Source organism: Mchenga conophoros, linkage group LG3 (assembly GCF_057382185.1).
Source record: "Mchenga conophoros isolate Kocher_MC1m ecotype Shallow Benthic linkage group LG3, M_conophoros_male_GT1.1, whole genome shotgun sequence".
NCBI lineage: Eukaryota > Metazoa > Chordata > Actinopteri > Cichliformes > Cichlidae > Mchenga > Mchenga conophoros.
The window spans coordinates 54,375,652-54,394,276 of NC_140528.1; the positions used below are offsets into that span (position 1 = coordinate 54,375,652).

General features: G+C 39.8%; 1 protein-coding gene across 1 annotated transcript in view; it reads right to left on the reverse strand.

Moving 5' to 3' along the window:
• LOC146579538 (serine/threonine-protein kinase 26-like) overlaps positions 1–16,631 on the reverse strand; it is a 50,067-nt gene extending 33,436 nt beyond the window's left edge. Inside the window, exon 1 of the mRNA XM_085263254.1 lies at positions 16,351–16,631. Within this exon, the coding sequence (XP_085119380.1) occupies positions 16,351–16,371 (21 nt within the window). The 5' untranslated portion in view covers positions 16,372–16,631. The remainder of the gene's footprint in view (positions 1–16,350) is intronic.
• Positions 16,632–18,625: the final 1,994 nt, after the last annotated feature.

Genomic DNA, 18,625 nt, shown 5'->3' on the forward strand with positions numbered 1-18,625 from the left:
AGTGTAATTATATATATTAAATTATTTACAACTTCCAGATATAGATAATAAAATGGGTTTCTTTAATATAAGTTGGAACTGGTTCACATTTCCAAACTTCCTGAAGGAATTCCTGTTGAATCAGCAGAGCCTATTTTTCCATTCTTTTTATAGCCTCTTATATGCTTCTGAGATAAGATACGCCGTGTTTTATATTTAGACTGATCTCACACAGAGACTGATGATGTATATATAGTGACGACACACATGCCTCAGAGTAGGGCTGGGCGATATGACCCAAAATTCATATCTCGATATTTTTTAGCTGGATGGTGATATAAGATATATATCTCAATATTTTTTTAAAGCCATAAAGTAAGAACAAAAAGAGAGTTCTTAGTCACACTGTGTCCCAGATGTCACACGGGCACTTTTATTTACATACAGCGTAGATGTATATGAAGAAATTACTCAAAAATAAATTATCAGCATTTATTAAATAATCATGGTCCATAAATAAAAGAAAACAATGTTGTTTTTGTGCATAACAAAAAGCTCACAATTGTGCAGTCAAAATGTAAACTAATAGACGCTGAGCATAATAACAAAGAGACAGATTTCACAGCTGCACCACGTCTCTGAACAGGTGCCATTTGTGGTCCTTATACACACACAGTACGGTAATATTGCGTTGAAGCACAGTACGTATCACTCCGCGAGGCTCCTCCCCGGTAGCCGTAATCCTCCGACAATCCATCAAGCGGTGCAGTTCCGTAGCTTAGCAAAGTCATATTAAAACATTTTTTGACAGATTGCTGAGCGCTGTGTACCACATAAAATCAGTTCGCGGTCATGAAGCACAACCAGAATTCATACATAAGGCGCGCTGTCGAGTTTTGAGAAAATTAAAGGATTTTAGGCCATGCAGCCCCTCCGGGCTGCATGTGGTTAGCGCGGTTAGCTCGCTAACACGTTGACGCTGTCCAGCCCCACGCACGGGGCGATCCGCGGTAACTCGCTAACAGAGATTTTCCGCTTTCATCTTGTCATTGCCTGCAGGTGAAGCTATGGGGGAGGGGGAGTTGTGTTCAGTGAAGGAGAGGCGAGGCCGAGTAACCTTGCATAGAGACAAAAGTGGACGAAAGAGAGGCAAACCTGCGGCTCCACAAGTATAATTATAACGTAACATAGACTATATCGATATAAACGATATTGTCACATCTTATATCTCGTATGAAAATATATCGATATTTTTTAAAAAACTCGATATATCGCCCAGCCCTACCTCAGAGCAGGTGATAAGAGGTGGAGTCGGGTCAGGTAGAAGCACTAAAGAGAAGCGTTTAAAGTTTAAAGTTAGAGGTCAGTGAGCTGCTAACACAAACATGACACTTCCCTGGAAAACTTGGACAAAGCTGTGGAAACTGTGCAACTGAGCAAGAAAGGACCATGTTTTTACTAACAAGTGCTGTCCAAAAACAAGAGAAGTCTGTGTACAAGTATGTCCCTGTTGGAGGTCAAAGGTCACAGCTGCTAGAGGAGGAAGTACAAACACAGCATTCTCCAAAATGACCTTTGCAGACAGCATCATGTGAAACTCTCAGCACTCTTTAACATTTCCTCTTTCCTCTTAAACATGACATGATGCGTTGAATCACCCAAGATGCGAAATTTCCAAAACAACTTTTGTAAAATGATAATGGCACCATGCTTTCACCTTACATACCAACATATTTTATTATATACAATAAGTTAAGCCCTTCACTACTGCTTCCTCTAAGTCAAAACTCTAGAGTAGCTGCTGGAGGGTGAGAGTGGTTCATGTCATATGACAGCAGTGCAGTACATACATTGTATGCAACATACATACAGTGGGGCAAAAAAGTATTTAGTCAGCCACCGATTGTGCAAGTTCCCCCACCTAAAATGATGACAGAGGTCAGTAATTTGCACCAGAGGTACACTTCAACTGTGAGAGACAGAATGTGAAAAAGAAATCCATGAATCCACATGGTAGGATTTGTAAAGAATTTATTCGTAAATTAGGGTGGAAAATAAGTATTTGGTCACCTCAAACAAGGAAAATCTCTGGCTCTCACAGACCTGTAACGTCTTCTGTAAGAAGCTTTTCTGTCCCCCACTCGTTACCTGTATGAATGGCACCTGTTTGAACTCATCATCTGTATAAAAGACACCTGTCCACAGCCTCAAACAGTCAGACTCCAAACTCCGCCATGGCCAAGACCAAAGAGCTTTCGAAGGACACCAGGAAAAGTATTGTAGACCTGCACCAGACAGGGAAGAGTGAATCTATAATAGGCAAGCAGCTTGGTGTGAAAACATCAACTGTGGGAGCAATCATCAGAAAATGGAAGACATACAAGACCACTGATAATCTCCCTCGATCTGGGGCTCCACGCAAGATCTCATCCCGTGGGGTCAAAATGATGATGAGAACGGTGAGCAAAGATCCCAGAACCACACAGGGGGACCTGGTGAATGACCTGCAGAGAGCTGGGACCAAAGTAACAAAGGTCACCATCAGTAACACACTACAACGGCAGGGAATCAAATCCCACAGTGCCAGACGTGTTCCGCTGCTGGAGCCAGTGCATGTCCAGGCCCGTCTGAAGTTTGCCAGAGAGCACATGGATGATACAGCAGAGGATTGGGAGAATGTCATGTGGTCAGATGAAACCAAAGTAGAACTTTTTGGTATAAACTCAACTCGTCGTGTTTGGAGGAAGAAGAATACTGAGTTGCATCCCAAGAACACCATACCTACTGTGAAGCATGGGGGTGGAAACATCATGCTATGGGGCTGTTTTTCTGCCAAGGGGACAGGACGACTGATCCGTGTTAAGGACAGAATGAATGGGGCCATGTATCGTGAGATTTTGAGCCAAAACCTCCTTCCATCAGTGAGAACTTTGAAGATGAAACGAGGCTGGGTCTTCCAACATGACAATGATCCAAAACACACCGCCCGGGCAACAAAGGAGTGGCTCCGTAAGAAGCATTTGAAAGTCCTGGAGTGGCCTAGCCAGTCTCTAGACCTCGACCCCATAGAAAATCTGTGGCGGGAGTTGAAAGTCCGTGTTGCTCGGCAACAGCCCCAAAACATCACTGCTCTCGAGAAGATCTGCATGGAGGAATGGGCCAAAATACCAGCTACTGTGTGTGCAAACCTGGTAAAGACCTATAGTAAACGTTTGACCTCTGTTATTGCCAACAAAGGTTATGTTACAAAGTATTGAGTTGTATTTTTGTTATTGACCAAATACTTATTTTCCACCCTGATTTACGAATAAATTCTTTACAAATCCTACCATGTGGATTCATGGATTTTTTTTTTTCACATTCTGTCTCTCACAGTTGAAGTGTACCTCTGGTGCAAATTACTGACCTCTGTCATCATTTTAGGTGGGGGAACTTGCACAATCGGTGGCTGACTAAATACTTTTTTGCCCCACTGTACATACATACATACAATGTATGTATGTATGTTGCATACAATGTATGTATGTATGTATGTATGTATGTATGTTGCATACAATGTATGTATGTATGTATGTATGCATACTATGTATGTAGCATACAATGTATGTATGTATGTATGCATACTATGTATGTATGCATACAATGTATGTTGCATACTATGTATGTATGCATACAATGTATGTTGCATACAATGTATGTATGCATACAATGTATGTTGCATACAATGTATGTATGCATACAATGTATGTTGCATACAATGTATGTTGCATACAATGTATGTTGCATACAATGTATGTATGTATGTATGTATGTATGTATGTATGTATGTTGCATACAATGTATGTATGTATGTATGTATGTATGTTGCATACAATGTATGTATGTATGTATGTATGTATGTATGTTGCATACAATGTATGTATGTATGTATATTTTATTTGAAAATTAAAAAAAAAAAAAAAAAAAGCAGTGAGTCATGATTCATGTGCTGAATCATCGTACATTTGCCAAATAGTTTAGTGGGATGCAGTAGTGTTAGCTTAACTGGTGATTCTAAATTCCCCACAGGTGTGAATGTGAGTGTGAATGATCTCTTTGTGGTAGCCCTGCGATAGACTAGCGAGCTGTCCACAGTGTAACCAGCCTTTTGGCCTAAGACAGCAGGGATAGGCCCAGCCCACTCTCCACATACTAGACTTTGAGGAGAGGAAGAAAATATCGATCCAATTGTGCTAGTATCAATCACATACTGATACCAGTGCAAGTATCGATACTATCAATATTTATATTGAGCTGCCCACCTCTACCACCTACACAATGATTGACTACAGCCCTCATCCAAAGCTTACAAAAGCCACCAACAAAGACTTTTTAAGCACTTATAATTTCTACGGATATTGCTTTTCTAAAAACATGTTACTCCTCTGAAAATATTTTCTTTACTTTGTGGCAAATACCTTCTGCAACACTTATCTGTCTGTTCTCCTATGGTGGGACTACAACTCCACATCTTAGACTGCAGGTGCAGATGGCAGTTCTTTGTCCTCGAGGAACGTCGGTGAGCGGCTGCATGTAAACAGCTCTCAGCATACTGCAGATTCTGGTTTGACTGGCTCTCCAGCTAACAGCAGATCCTCCGAGCAGAAGACCGTTTATAGCTGACAGCTACAGCTCCATATGTTGGCATATGTCCAGCTGCAGGATGAGCAACTATGTGGGGAGCAGGTGAACGATATTTAGGATTCTTGTTTTTGCCCTACAGCCAGTACTGAAAAAAAATCAGGGACAAGTAGGGCCAATAATAGGTGATTGGCAACAAGTTGACTATTAAAACAAGTTAAAAACAAGTAAAGTCTAGGGATGTGCAGCCAAAATAATATCTACTTCTGGCTGGTCTCTTTTTCACAATGGGTCACCACTGTGGCTGGCCCTGCACTTTTTATTTGGCAGATGTTTTTGCAAGATGCCCTTCATGACGCGGTCTCCAAAGAATTTGTGTTTCCTCCCGCTCTCGAACCAGATAAAATTAGGTAAATAAGTAAACCAATGGCTTGCATTTAGTCAAATATATATCAAAAATAAGTACATATTATCTACAAATAAAATTATTTGACCATTATCCAAAGATTTTACTCCAAGCTCCTGCAAGCTTTGTCTGGCAGTATCTGGTATTTTAATGAATTTTTATCCAAATTTTGAGGCTGGGAAATGGCACATATTTCTGCCACCTGCCAGCACTAGCTGCGTATTACGTACAGTAAGTGGGCAGTAAACTACGTTGTTACTACAGAGCACCGATTCACACTAAATCAACCTGTGCCAAATTTCCAAAGGAGAACACATTCAGATTAGAAGATTGCAAGACCATGTGACGTCACTCATGCAATATAATGAAGAAAAACAAGCACCAAGCACACAGGGCAATGGCAGCAGTAGAAAGCTGAAAGCTGAAAAGTGTACTATGTTTTGTAGTCTGAAAGCCAAAATCACTGAAAGACTTTGAGCTAACTGAACATCTTGTCAATGTATAAAAAAATGGAACCACATTTGGCTGGGGGATATGGCCTAAAATCCATATCACGGTATAATTTGAAGCATGTGCGGTAACGATATATATCGCGATATATTCTTTTCTTCTGTATAACGTATTTTACACACAATAAGGCACACTTAAAATCCTTTAATTTTCTCAAAAATCGACAGTGTACCTTATGTAGGAATTCTGGTTGTGCTTACTGACCTCGAACTGATTTTATGTGGTACACAGCGCGCAGAAATCTGTCAAAAATATTTTAGTACGACTTTGGTAAGCTATGAAGCCGCACCGCTTGATGGATTGTTGGAGCATTACGGCTGCCGTAGTCAGGAGCCTCACGGAGTAATCTGGGTCCTAAACTCCGTTAACTTCTGGTCCCAAAGTCAAACGAACACTGCAGCATCACAGAGTTAAAAACTGTCTAAATTCTTTCATCTTTAATAAAATGATCGGCGTTGCTGCTTTACCAGGTGTAACAATTAATCCAGGCATCCATGAAAACTGAATTTATTAAATTCAACAGAGTTGGAAGTTAGCAGGAAGTTAGCTCGCTAGCTTCCACCTAAACATGATATAGCATGTTCTGACTGAGAGATTTCTAAAAGAAATTAAAATGTATAGCTCTGCTATCACTTCCAACATAAATAAAGACAGAAAACTAAACAGCAGTGACTTTTGTAAGGTTACTGAAGTCGGACTAGCTGGTATATAATGACGTGCTACGTGATCGCTAGCAAAACAGTTACGTTAGCATAACATTAGCACAGTGAAGCTGAAGGATGAACGCAAACTTTTTACCACTCAGTAAAAGTTAATGTGAGGGTTTCGGGTGGTTAGGGACAAATGCAATTGCATGGCAAAATGCTATAAACGGACCAAACTTCAGTCAAGAGAACAACTGAGATAATCCATCCGCAATACGAGGTTAGTCAGGTTACTGCAACAACATGGGAATAGAGCAGCTGCGAGAGAATTCAGCACTAATGAATCAATGGTAGGGAAGTGGAGGAAGCGCTATTTTTGGCTTTCCCCATATTCCAAAAGTGCTTCGTCTCTTTGCTATTACTGTCGCCCGGCATAATTTACAGATGATGTTGTTTGCAGCCGCTGCAATGCTTTTGACCAAAACAGGCGCAGCTCGATGACTCCATCAACATGCCCTATCGTGGTAGAGCGGTATAGTCAAAATCTCTATCGTTGGCCAAATTTATATTGTTTCTACCGTATACCGTTTATACCGCCCACCCCTCCACACGTACACTGGTATCTTTCAAAACGCAGCTTTTTCTACATGTTTGGGCCTTTCATCCACATGTAAATGGAGAGTTTTAAGAAGTCCTGCCAATGTGAAAATTTTCAAAAACTTTGTCTGGCCGTTTACGCGTGGATGAGGAAAACAGAGATTTAGTCAAGCAATGTAAAAGGAGTGCGGCCTTTTTTGACGTCACACTGTGCACCACTGATTTAGACAGAATTCACATAGACTCCCGATTGGCCACCTGTTGTGCTCTTAAGAGCTTTGACTTCGTTTTTTGCATTTACATGCCGACAGAGATATTATTTCCATAACTGCACGTGTGAACGGGATTTTGTTTTTTGTAAACGAAAACATAAAATCTCTGTTTAGAAAAAATACCCGTGTGCGTGGAAGTAGTTTTGCTGGATAACCTGCTGTCAGAGAACTTATAACTTACTAGCTTTTATATTGTTCACCCATTCAAACTGAAGCTTTAGAATAACTATGTTTATAAGGTTGACTGGTCTGTAAATTGTTGAGTCTATGGTTCTTAGGTTAACTTTGAATCTAAAGGAAGCCCGGTGCAGTCCAGTTATTTTTTGCCACCTGAAAAAACATTTTATGCTAAAAAAGACTGGTCAAATAATGTTTTATCACAGATTTGGTGCTTTTCCATTGGTGGAAGGTAAAATCCTCTTTAGTGGTTGGCTGTTTTTATTTTAAAGCAGGAAACAAAAAAAAAAAACATATTTAAAATCAATAATTGGTCCCATAAGCTATTGGAGCTGTGGAAAGGAGCTGGAGTACCTGGAGGCAACATGCAGAAGTCCACACAGAAAGGTCCCACTCAGCTGGCGAATACAAAACTTCTTGCTAAGACGAGACAGTGCTAACCACCAGACTACTGTGTCGCCTATAACTAATCCAACATTTAAAAATTATGCCCTAATCTAAACGCAGGCAGCTGCACAAGATAAGCAATGCAATGCTGAGAACAATCAGCACCACAATATTTTACTGTCAACTGAAAAAAACGATAACCACAAATTATAAGTGTTAGCTATATTTAGAGTATTTTCACCATTTCATCAGACAGCCGTTTCCGATGAGGAACTGAAGTAATTATACTGCTCTCTCAAAATCCCCCAGACTCCTCAGACAACAACAGTAATTTTGTCATTTTACCTCACAGGACTTACCGATCTGCCGCTGCCTTGTTTGAGTTACTGTGTGGCTTTGAAAGACCACCAACTCTTTTTGTTTTGATGGGTTAATGGCTGATTTATCTATCAATTCTTCAAAAGAATCAACTAATTGTTTGGTAGGTTTACATAAAACAACTCAAACCCCAAAAATGACCAATTTCAGTCACACAAGAAATAAAAAAACATCTCAATTACAACAAAGTGGCCAGTTTTATAACTTGCCAGTCATTTCTGTATAATTTGTATCATTTTGTTTCCTCAAAATGATGTTGAAGCCAGCACTGAGTGAAACTGAAGACTTGAATGACTCAAACTCCGTCCAACACAGGAGCCGCTTGTGCCGTCAGGCGGTTTCTGTTTATACGTCCTCATCCAGGAAAATGTGAAGATAAACAAGACAAACGCATGAACAGAGGGGTGTGAGAATGCTCTACTATGATTCAGGCTGCAGAAAGACTGACTCACGCTCTATAATCAAAACTTGCAGGCAGCTGGCTGGTAGCTGCTGATAATTCCTCACTCAGGAAAACACAAACACACCACCTTCAGGGTGGTGGAGCCTGTGATTATATATAGCCACAGATACGTACAGGCTGTGAGAACTGGAGCGCTGAAAAGGTGCAGCCGTAAAAATGACAAAGAGCAGAAGGAGAAGCGGCCACTCCCAGGTGTTTGATCAGGTGTATGCCACTTTGACAATCCGATTGTTCAGTCTGACGTCACTAGCCGTGTCTGGGTCTAAACTCCGCTGCAGGTCCATATATCAAACGATCACTATGGCATTACTGAGAGTTGAAAAACTGTCTAAAGTCTTTCATCTTTAATAAAATGATCAGCGTTCTGCTCTACCAGGTGTAACAACTGAGTTTAACATCCAGGCATCCATGAAAACGGAATTTATGACATTTAACGGAGTTAGAAGTTAGCAGGAAGTTAGCTCGCTAGCGTCTATCTAAATACAATATAGCATGTCCTGACTGCGGGGTTTTGGAAACAAAGTAAAACGTACAGCTCTGTTATCACTTCCAGCATAAATGAAGACAGAAAACTAAACAGCAGTGACGTTTGTAGTAGGGGTGCAACGATACACAAAATTCACGGTTCGGTTCGGTTCGATATTTTTTTCGATACAAAAAAAATGTTCATGCCTTCTTAATTTGTCATTTATTAAAATTATAAATATATATTTTAACTCAAAAGTACAGTTTTTAAATTTAACCCTAACCCTTGTGCGTGTTTTTTATTTTGACAGCGAATGCGCACCTGCGGACCACTTATGTGCAGCCCTGGTTATTTAGCTCGTCATATTGCAGCCACAGAAATTATTTTCTCCATGAAACCATAAAGCTGCACTTTCTTTTTGCCTTATAGTCTGATTTGTCATAACTTCTCCGTTTTGTGGTAAGCTTTTCTTTGGCTGTCACTTCTTCACCCTGACCTGTCTTATTTGGCTCAGCAGAACTAAAATATATATCTGTCTGTGAAGGTTCTCAGTCATCCAGGTCATCGTAGTCAAATATATATCCTGCTGCTTTTACAGACGCACTCACATAAGCTCAGCGATTCTCTGCGCGATCAACCTCTCACATGTTTAAGCTTGCTGCCGGAGATTTCACTTGTCATGTTTGCATAGTAAGCTAACGATTAATAAGACGATGTCAGAGGAATTGGTGCGCAAATTATCATCACTCACAGATCAGTGCTGTCGCTCTCTATACACAGTTCGCACGATTGCAAAGTGAAAGCAAAAAAACAAGCGCAAATTCAAACGCGATTTCAATATGTCACATATTGACAGTGGCTCACCGATGCCAATGACATAATTACCCAGCTACATTTCTGAAAGAATGCAAAAGCATTGACATATATTTTTCCTACAATAGCCCGACGGGCAGGGAAGAGATAGATTTTTGTAGCCCGACTGAAAAAAATCGCTAGCCCCAGGACGTCGGGCTAGCGATATTGCAAGCCCTGTATCTGATTGAGGAATCACTCATCTTTGGAAAAGAGAGTTTATTACAGAGAAATGTCTCTTTCCAAAATAAAAGCTATACTATCCGCTTCTTCTGGGCTATATTCTCAGCAGCATAAGGAGAATCATGTGCTAACAGCTGTCTAAATGACTCGGCTAAAGTTAGTAGCATGCTTGTTGTTTTTGTCTTTGCACTAGGATGATGTCGGCGTAAATGTGCAGTCATATTCGTTGTGTTCCCACTAGTGCTTTCAGGTTAATCTCGTTGAAATGACCTTAACGCCACAACACGGCAAATCTCCGTTAACGAGCTACCGCCGAGCTAGATGCTGCGCTGACATCCTGAAATCTTTAGGATTTCTCACTGCTGCTAAATGTCCTAAATGAAGTTTGAATGAAGAAAAAATTTTGTTTTGGTTTTTTCAGAACGCACTCAAGAGGCCTCAAGAGGCTCTTTTACATTACAGTGCATTAGGGTTGTGTGACTGAAATATATCTGCTTCAGGCAACCAGCTGGGTCAATCGCTGATTGGCTTTTATTCTAATGACAGTTTTATTTGCTAATTTAGTAGTTCACCTTATGACAGTTGGTATCTGTGAATAATTAAGCGATGCATCCACATATGTGGGTTTTTTGTTTTTGTATTTTAAGGCCAGTAAAGTCCTGTAGTGGATCAGTGAGCAGGAATCAAAGTAAAAAAAAAAAAAAAAAAAAAAAAAAAAAAAAAAAAAAAATGGCAGGAACAGGAAAATGCCAGACGTTTAACACCTAAAACCCATGTTTAGTTTTTTCCTCTCTCTCTCCATACGTAGCTCCATTTTTTATGCTAGTCTGCCAGCTGAGTTAACTTTAAGTTGGTTTTTAAGTTGCTGCACTTCCAGTCTAATAAAACTTCAAATCTACACCAGCCATACTTCAGGTACTAAAATTACACAACTGTTACTCAGCGAGGCTGATAAAATGCTATTGTTTGATTGGGGTAAAGTTTCCATTAATCGTTTGCAGGGATGCACTAATCTGATATTTGGATTGGATATCAGTCCAATCCAAAAGCTGGATCGGGTATCATCAAAAATGCTCTGACCCGTCGCACAAATTAGTGCCATGACACTAATTCAAACCAGCAACTGTTGTCAAGTTAGCCGACACAACCAAAAAAAATTGTAACTTTCGTTACAAGCGGTGTAAGACTTGCTGAAATACTTTATGACACTTATGGTAATATAATGTTCTGCCGTCACCTGGCTTTATATTTTTCAGCTTCCCCTCTACAGGGGAGAACCAGGGAAGGAGAATCTAACGTGGCCGTTATTAACAGCAGCAAAGACTAACAGACAGCTGAAAATAAACTAGAGTGAATAAATTAAAGGGATAATATAAATTAATTTTGTTTTATTATGTTCATCTGTACCTTAAATTTAGAAAAAACAAAAGAAAAACCTATTACCAGTACAGTTTATATTTGTAGAGATAATTGTTTTGTAGTTACGAAGTTACGAAACCAGTGTTCAATTCATTGTCTTACACAAAAGAACGATTCCCGGTTCTTTTTTAAAAAAAAAACATAATCACAGCTCATTAATGTGACACTACTATCAGATTACTACTGGATTTCAGCTGATACCCAAAGTCATTGATCATTATCAGATCAGAACTGTAGAAAGTAGGACTGGTACATCTCTGGTTGCCATTTCTTGGCCAAATGAAGGCTGGCTGGAAATCCTAAGTATATTTGACTTTGAGGGTGATTCCCTGGATTGACAAAATATGTGATTCAACTAAACTGTCATATTTAGTTCAAAGCCCAACAGAGTGACAGTTCTAATAATATTCTGCGAATTAAACATAAATTCATATTAGATCAACAAAATTTATTAGTGTAGCATGAGGCAGGAGCCCGAGGAGGAAGGTAGGCAAATGTCCAGAATCAAACTCTTGGGGAAATACCTTTAAGTTGTGGAATTTGCCTCAAGTTTGTACTGTTTGACAGGGAATGACCTCCTTAAACCGCCATGGGGCACTAAAACTGAAAGCCCATTACTGAAAGAACAAACATCATAAAAACATGTTCCTGCATACCTGCCAGCACGCAATCAATCACAGTGCCAGCTGAGTCATTGGATTTTTCTTCTGTGACAATCAACAACTCAAACCATACTGTCAAGATGCTTCTGATTTGCAAGTGTGAGATCATACATTAGTAGCTGTGTTTCGTGGCGCCACTAGATTTGATTTTAGGCATCAGTGGAAATTGGTACATTTCACCAAAGATGGAATTTCACCCACGGTGTTAGGATTCTGTGGAAAAATAAACACAATTTTTATATCCCAACATTGCAAAATTTTCCACTAATTAAGCGTTCAATCCCGCTAATGAGATTTTATGATCAATGAAGATTAGGCCTCGCCTAACCTTGCGTAATGTAGGACTATTGATATTAGAGAAGAAGTTTGTCGATCACTTTATAAGTTCAGTGATCTCAGATGTGAATACCTTGTGCTTTCCTTTTTTTTCCCCCATGTTGGTAAAATGGAAATCTTACGTTTTGCCATGTCTGCACGGTTAAAAAAGAAGAAGAAAGCGTTTCAATATAACAAACATGTATTTTTGAGGGCATTTGTTAAGAGAGTCATTTCCATTTTAACATAGTGTGGAAACCCATGAAAGAGCTGACACAACGATGTGATGCCCGAGGCAGCAAATATCACAGTCAGACAGTGAACTTATTATTCGTAACAGACTGTCAAAGACATAAACAAAGGAGTCAGCTGGGGGCACTTGTGTAATTATAATGATAGCACTGTTTCAAATGATATCAAGCTTATTTTTCTGGATTATGTAAGATTTCTTTCAAAAGAGGCTCTGAATCATGGTCACAAGCCAGAAACCAACGTAAGAGTCAGCCGAGTGATATCGTTCAGGCTTTACACAACATTTTCCATGGAGCTGGGATCTCTCAGCAGCTTCCACTGATAGCAGAAAGGAAGGACTAGAGGAACTAGAGGTTCAAAGTATGTGTGAAACTGATATCCTGAGCCACAAATCATCCATTATGCTACTGTACCGCTTTTGTAAACTCATTCATTTAAGCTAAATACCCCCCCACCTGTTACAGGATAATTCTTACAAAATGAGACACTCCAGCACAAATTTTGGGTTATTTTTTGAGCTGTCTAATAACAACAAATGTTGCAATAATGGCAACCATGCGTCTTAAACTTGATTTAAAAGAAATTTTTGGCTACCTAGGGGCAGTCAAAACAAGTTTTAGACATTATGCGAAACAGATATGTTGTTTCCTCTTCCAAGTTTGTTTTGCTTTAGCGGGGGGAAAAAATATCAAGCCCTTTAGCTTAGGTAACTTTGCCCATTTGGCTAATTCAAGTCACTGTACTGGACCTTTTGACTCTATTCATGACTTTAACACTTTAACACCTTTAATCCATTTTCTGCTAAATACAATTACTGGATTTGCAGTTTATTAGACCACTAGCCCATTCATTTTGTTATTATCATCATTTTTAGTAAAGTTTTTATCATTTCTTTTAGTTAGCATGAAATTAGCAAAAACGCTTATCACCTGATACTTTCATACACTATAAATTTAGCTTGCTAACCAATCTTGTCACAAGGGCTCGCCACAGCAGCTTGCACTGCATGTCTAGTTGTACGCTGGATGCCAATGGTCAGTTGGTTAGCATTATAGTGATGCTAGGTACCTTCATCTTCACTACAAATTCTGGTATTATTTCCAAGTGGTTATAATATAAGCACCCTTTTAACGCACTTAGCGATTCAATTCTTCCTTAACATAAAAAATTATTTATATCACCTTTAAGCTACCAGAGATCAAAGTGGCAAAGTTACTTATACATTTAAGCCAACAATACATAATTCCCAGCCACATAAGCAAATATATACATATTGGGTTTTTTGTTTTTTTTAAAGCGATCTGAAAGCCACCATAACTGATATTTATGCTTAAAAGAATAACTACCCAACAAGTGATAAATATCCTATCACCTAATCGACTGATCAGGTAGCTCCAGTCTTGCACAGCACTTTCCACTATGCATCATTGCTCTTACTGGCAGCAAACCTTGCTGTCTGTCTCGATGCTGTGGCAGCTGGTGCCAGGCGTTGGGTGTGTTGATGTAAGCAGCCTGTGACACCATTTGTGGCCCCGCCCACTTGGGACGCACAGAGCAGACACGGCGAGCCAGTCCCACAGGTAGACACACCTGAAAGCCGGCTGAGCAACAGGTTGGAGGCGTTTACACACTTTTAGTGCACGTTAGACACCTTTTGTTTCTTACTGGCACAAGTCTGGCATACCTGAAGATTTTCCTCTAATATGACTTCCAAGGGAAGGATGATCCCAGAGTAGATTTTAATCAACTAGACTAAAGGCAGTGGATGTCCTATAAAAGATATCAATCAATGCTCCTGAGCAACAGATACAGAATGGGCCATTAACACATGGAGTGTTACGGGAAATCATGAAGGCTAGACACACCTTTTGAGTTACGCATAGCTCACATCATTAAGGAGATAAAGACAGAGGACTATAAAATGTGTCACTATGGAAACATTACATGAACACAAAAGTGATACAATCAGAAAATACATCAGGTTCAGGAGAATTAAGGTCAATATAATGTGAGTCTGCGATATCAGCTGATAATAACTAAATATATGGATGTGATAAGAGGCAGAAACATTGTGTCATCATAAAGTGTGCCTGGATTACAAGCAGCACATTAAGTCACGGTAAATCTGGATTATTTAGAAGTCTTAAATCCTAAATACACAAGAGAGTTAAATAAACTCGTTTATACAGCAGCAGAGTCACACTGTAATTCATCGCATGTATATATCCGACGGTACGTAAACCACAGTCACACTTCACCTTGGGTTGGTAAAACAAAGTCACAACACAAGCCATCGTGACACATTACACGACACTGTAAAGTACATATGAAGCAACAAAGCCAACACATAAGCCACTACAGAAACACTATTTTCACACTTTTACAGCTGTAACCACCTTAAACATACAGTAAACTCAATAATGAGGTAATATCGATAAATATTAGTTCACTTTAAAAAATGTGAACACCATGAAATAAAACTCGTTTTAGGGAACCGGAGAGACATCATGGGTACACCTTAAATTGTATAAACACTACAAATTCACTAGTTCAGAAAGCTAAAAGTCACCTTATAAATCATCATACACACATTATAGGTCGCATTAAGAGGTAAGGGCACTGTGAACTATGTGTATGCAAGTATCACAGTTACCACTGAAGACACAAAAACACCCTAAAAAGTTACTGTAAGCTTATTTTGTAGAAGCCGAGCCACCTTATAAACCTTTCTATGAAGATTACAGTTTCATTTAAAAGATTTAAACATTAGAACTAGGCGCACTTGATGCAACAAAAACTTCAATTCAAAATTTAGACTAAACTTTGAGCACCAAAGTCACAATATAAGCTAGTATAGATTATAGTTATACTTATTATAGATGATAATAACGCAAGGTTATTATCAAGTCGACTTGGAGAAGTTAAGTCACATTATTAAGCAATTATTTGAGTAAAACACCCAACTTTAAAGTGATTTAAAAAGCACAAAATAAAAAGGAAACTCAATTTATGGCCCCAGAGTTCCATTATGAGTACACTTTAAACGATATAAAATACCACAACCTCACAATTTCAATAAGCTAAATAACTTTATGGGTCATTAAATCCACACTATAGGTCACATCAAGAGAAAAGGCCCTGTAAACTAAACTTTGAGCACCAAAGTTATGATATAAGCTGGTATAGAGGTATTGGAATTACACTTATTACAGATGTAAACACACAAAGGTTGATAGAGCAAGGTATTGAGCAACTATGTAAATATAATGCCAAAACTTAAGGGATTTAGACACCATAAAATAAAAGCCAGCTCAATTTAAGGAACCAAAGCTACATTTTACACAAGTGTAGCTTCATTTCACAGCGCAGAGCCACAATCTGGGGAAGCTACATCACTTTATGAGTCAGCACATGCACATCAAAGGTCGAATAAACAGGTATAAATACACAATTAGACACCATGTGAGATTTTGACCATAAACTCATTTTCCACAGCTAGAGAAGATCTGACGAGTCACTTTTCCCTGATGTTTTTTTAACTGGATGTGGAGACCTACGTCTGTTTATTTGAATACACAGCGCTGTATGTTAGTATGTTCCTATGGCTCATATACACAACAGGTAATCACTCTTACAAAAGAAAGAAACATGCAGCAGCAGTTGCACAATCTCCCCTCCACTTCTCATAAAGACCCGCTTCAGTTTTCTCATGAGGACGATTGAAAACCCAGAGAAGAGCAGCAGCAGCACGTCCACCTTTCTCCTTACCTGCATACCAGGAACTTCCATGGTTACTTCGAAGTATGAACGCCCTGTTCCTCCTCCAGGTTTGTCACTTTTTATTCTCCTCCTTCTGTGACTACTGCCTTCTACTATATATATTTTTTTAATCCTCGTCGAGCTTCTTCACAAGGAAATAAACTTCTCGAAAGAAAAATAAGTAAAGAGGTTTGACTTCGAAGTGGAGGAACTGTATCCGAGAGGAACGGCGGTTTAACTTGCAGGCGGCTGAAGTGAACAAACTACAAACACACAGTGACAAAGTGAGCACAGAAGAAGAAGTGCACGGAGAGGATGACGCGCAGCTTTCTGCCTCCTTCAAGGGAGGAGCGACGGTGTGTGAATGTCAGCTTCGCACACACTTCTACTGCCACCTGCTGTTCATAACTGTTCCTATCTGTGGTTCATGCTGCCTTCAGGTGCAAGTCCAAAACTGCTTCGAATCAACAGCTGCCTACACTTACCGGCCACTTCATTAGATACATCGGTTCAGGTCAATTCAATTTTATTTATATAGCACCAATTTATAACAGGAGGCACCTCGAGGGCTTTATACTGAAGGGTTTAAGAAGAAGTTCCAACTATCAGATGACCCACTATGTGCAGATGCTTGGAAACAGTGGGAATGAAAAACTTTGAACAGGAAGAAACCTCCACCAGAGCCAGACTCAGGGAGGGGTGGCCATCTGACACAGCTGGTTAAGGGTTAAGGGAAGGAAGACAGGACAAAGGCATAGTGTGGAAGAGAGCTAGAGATTAATAACAACTAATATTTAAATACACAGTGTGTGAAAAAAGGCGACTGAGGAAGAAACTGTGCATCGTGGGAATCTCACAGTAACCTAGATCTAATGCAGAGTAACTAAGGGAGGATTCAGGGTCACCTGATCCAACCCTAACTATATGGGTTATTAAAATCCTTTTATACTATATAAAACTATGTAGTATTTATTAAAATAATGTAATAATCCCTAAGGACAAATATGCAACAGGAGTGCCCAACATGGGGCTCCAATCGACAACTCTGAGATTAAGAGGCTCATGCTCTTCCAACTGAGCTGGCCAGGCTTGGAAAGTTTGAAGCCTAATCTTAAAAGTAGAGATAGTGTCTGTCTCCTGAATCCAAACTGGAAGCTGGTTCCACAGTAAAGGGGCCTGAAAACTGAAGGCTCTCTCTTCCATTCTATTTTTAAATACTCTAGGAACAACAAGTAAGGTTGCAGGCTGAGAGTTCAGTGTTCTAATGCGGTGATATGGATTAGGATAAGATGGGGCCTGATTATTCAGACCTTGTATGTGAGGAGCAGGATTTTGAATTCAATTCTGGATTTAACAGGAAGCCAACAATGGGAAGCCAGTATGGGAGAAATATGCTCTCTCTTTTCTAGTCCCTGTCAGTACTCTTGCTGCAGCATTTTAGTTTTTAGGACAACCTGATAATACTGAATTGTAGTAGTACAGCCTAGAAGTGATAAATGCATGAACTAGATTTTCAGCATCATTCTAAGTGGGCGTCTAAATTCATAGCCTGCATCCTCCTGAGGCTGCATTTGTAGGTCGATTACGTCACAGCAACGCGTCGACGGCTGTCCCAATTCGTAGACTCCTCCAAATGCAGCAGACAAACGCATCCTCCTTTTCCCCAGATTTGAAGGATGGGTCAGGTGTATCCTTCATGGCCCACCATATCCCAGAATTCATAGTGCAGCCCAGCCAATTCCACTTTCCAACAATGGCAGAAACTACTTAGTTTTAATATTACTATTATTCCTCTTTCTGGGTCACAAAATAAACTTTTAACATATTTTCAGGCGAGAATGTAGGTGTGTAAACTTCAAATATCTGCTCGATTTATTAAGACATCAATATTTGCAAAAGTGCTCTAACTTTTTTCGGAGACGTCTGTTACCCACCAGCTTGATAGCTAGCCGGGGGATCAAGGCTCACTAGAGCCGGCAAGAACATCAAACTCCTGGCACATTGTTTTCAGTCCCCCGCGGTCTTTCGCTACTCAGGTTAAACATAATATAATATAATATATTCACTTAGATAACCTAAAAATTTTATTGTTTGGCTTTTTCAATGTTTTATTTGTCCATCCATCCATCCATTCGCTACCGCTTATCCTTTTCAGGGTCGCGGGGGGTGCTGGAGCCAGCTGTCATAGGGCGAGAGGCGGGGTACACCCTGGACAGATCGCCAGTCTGTCGCAGGGCTAACACACAAGGACAGACAACCATTCACACTCACATTCACTCACAGA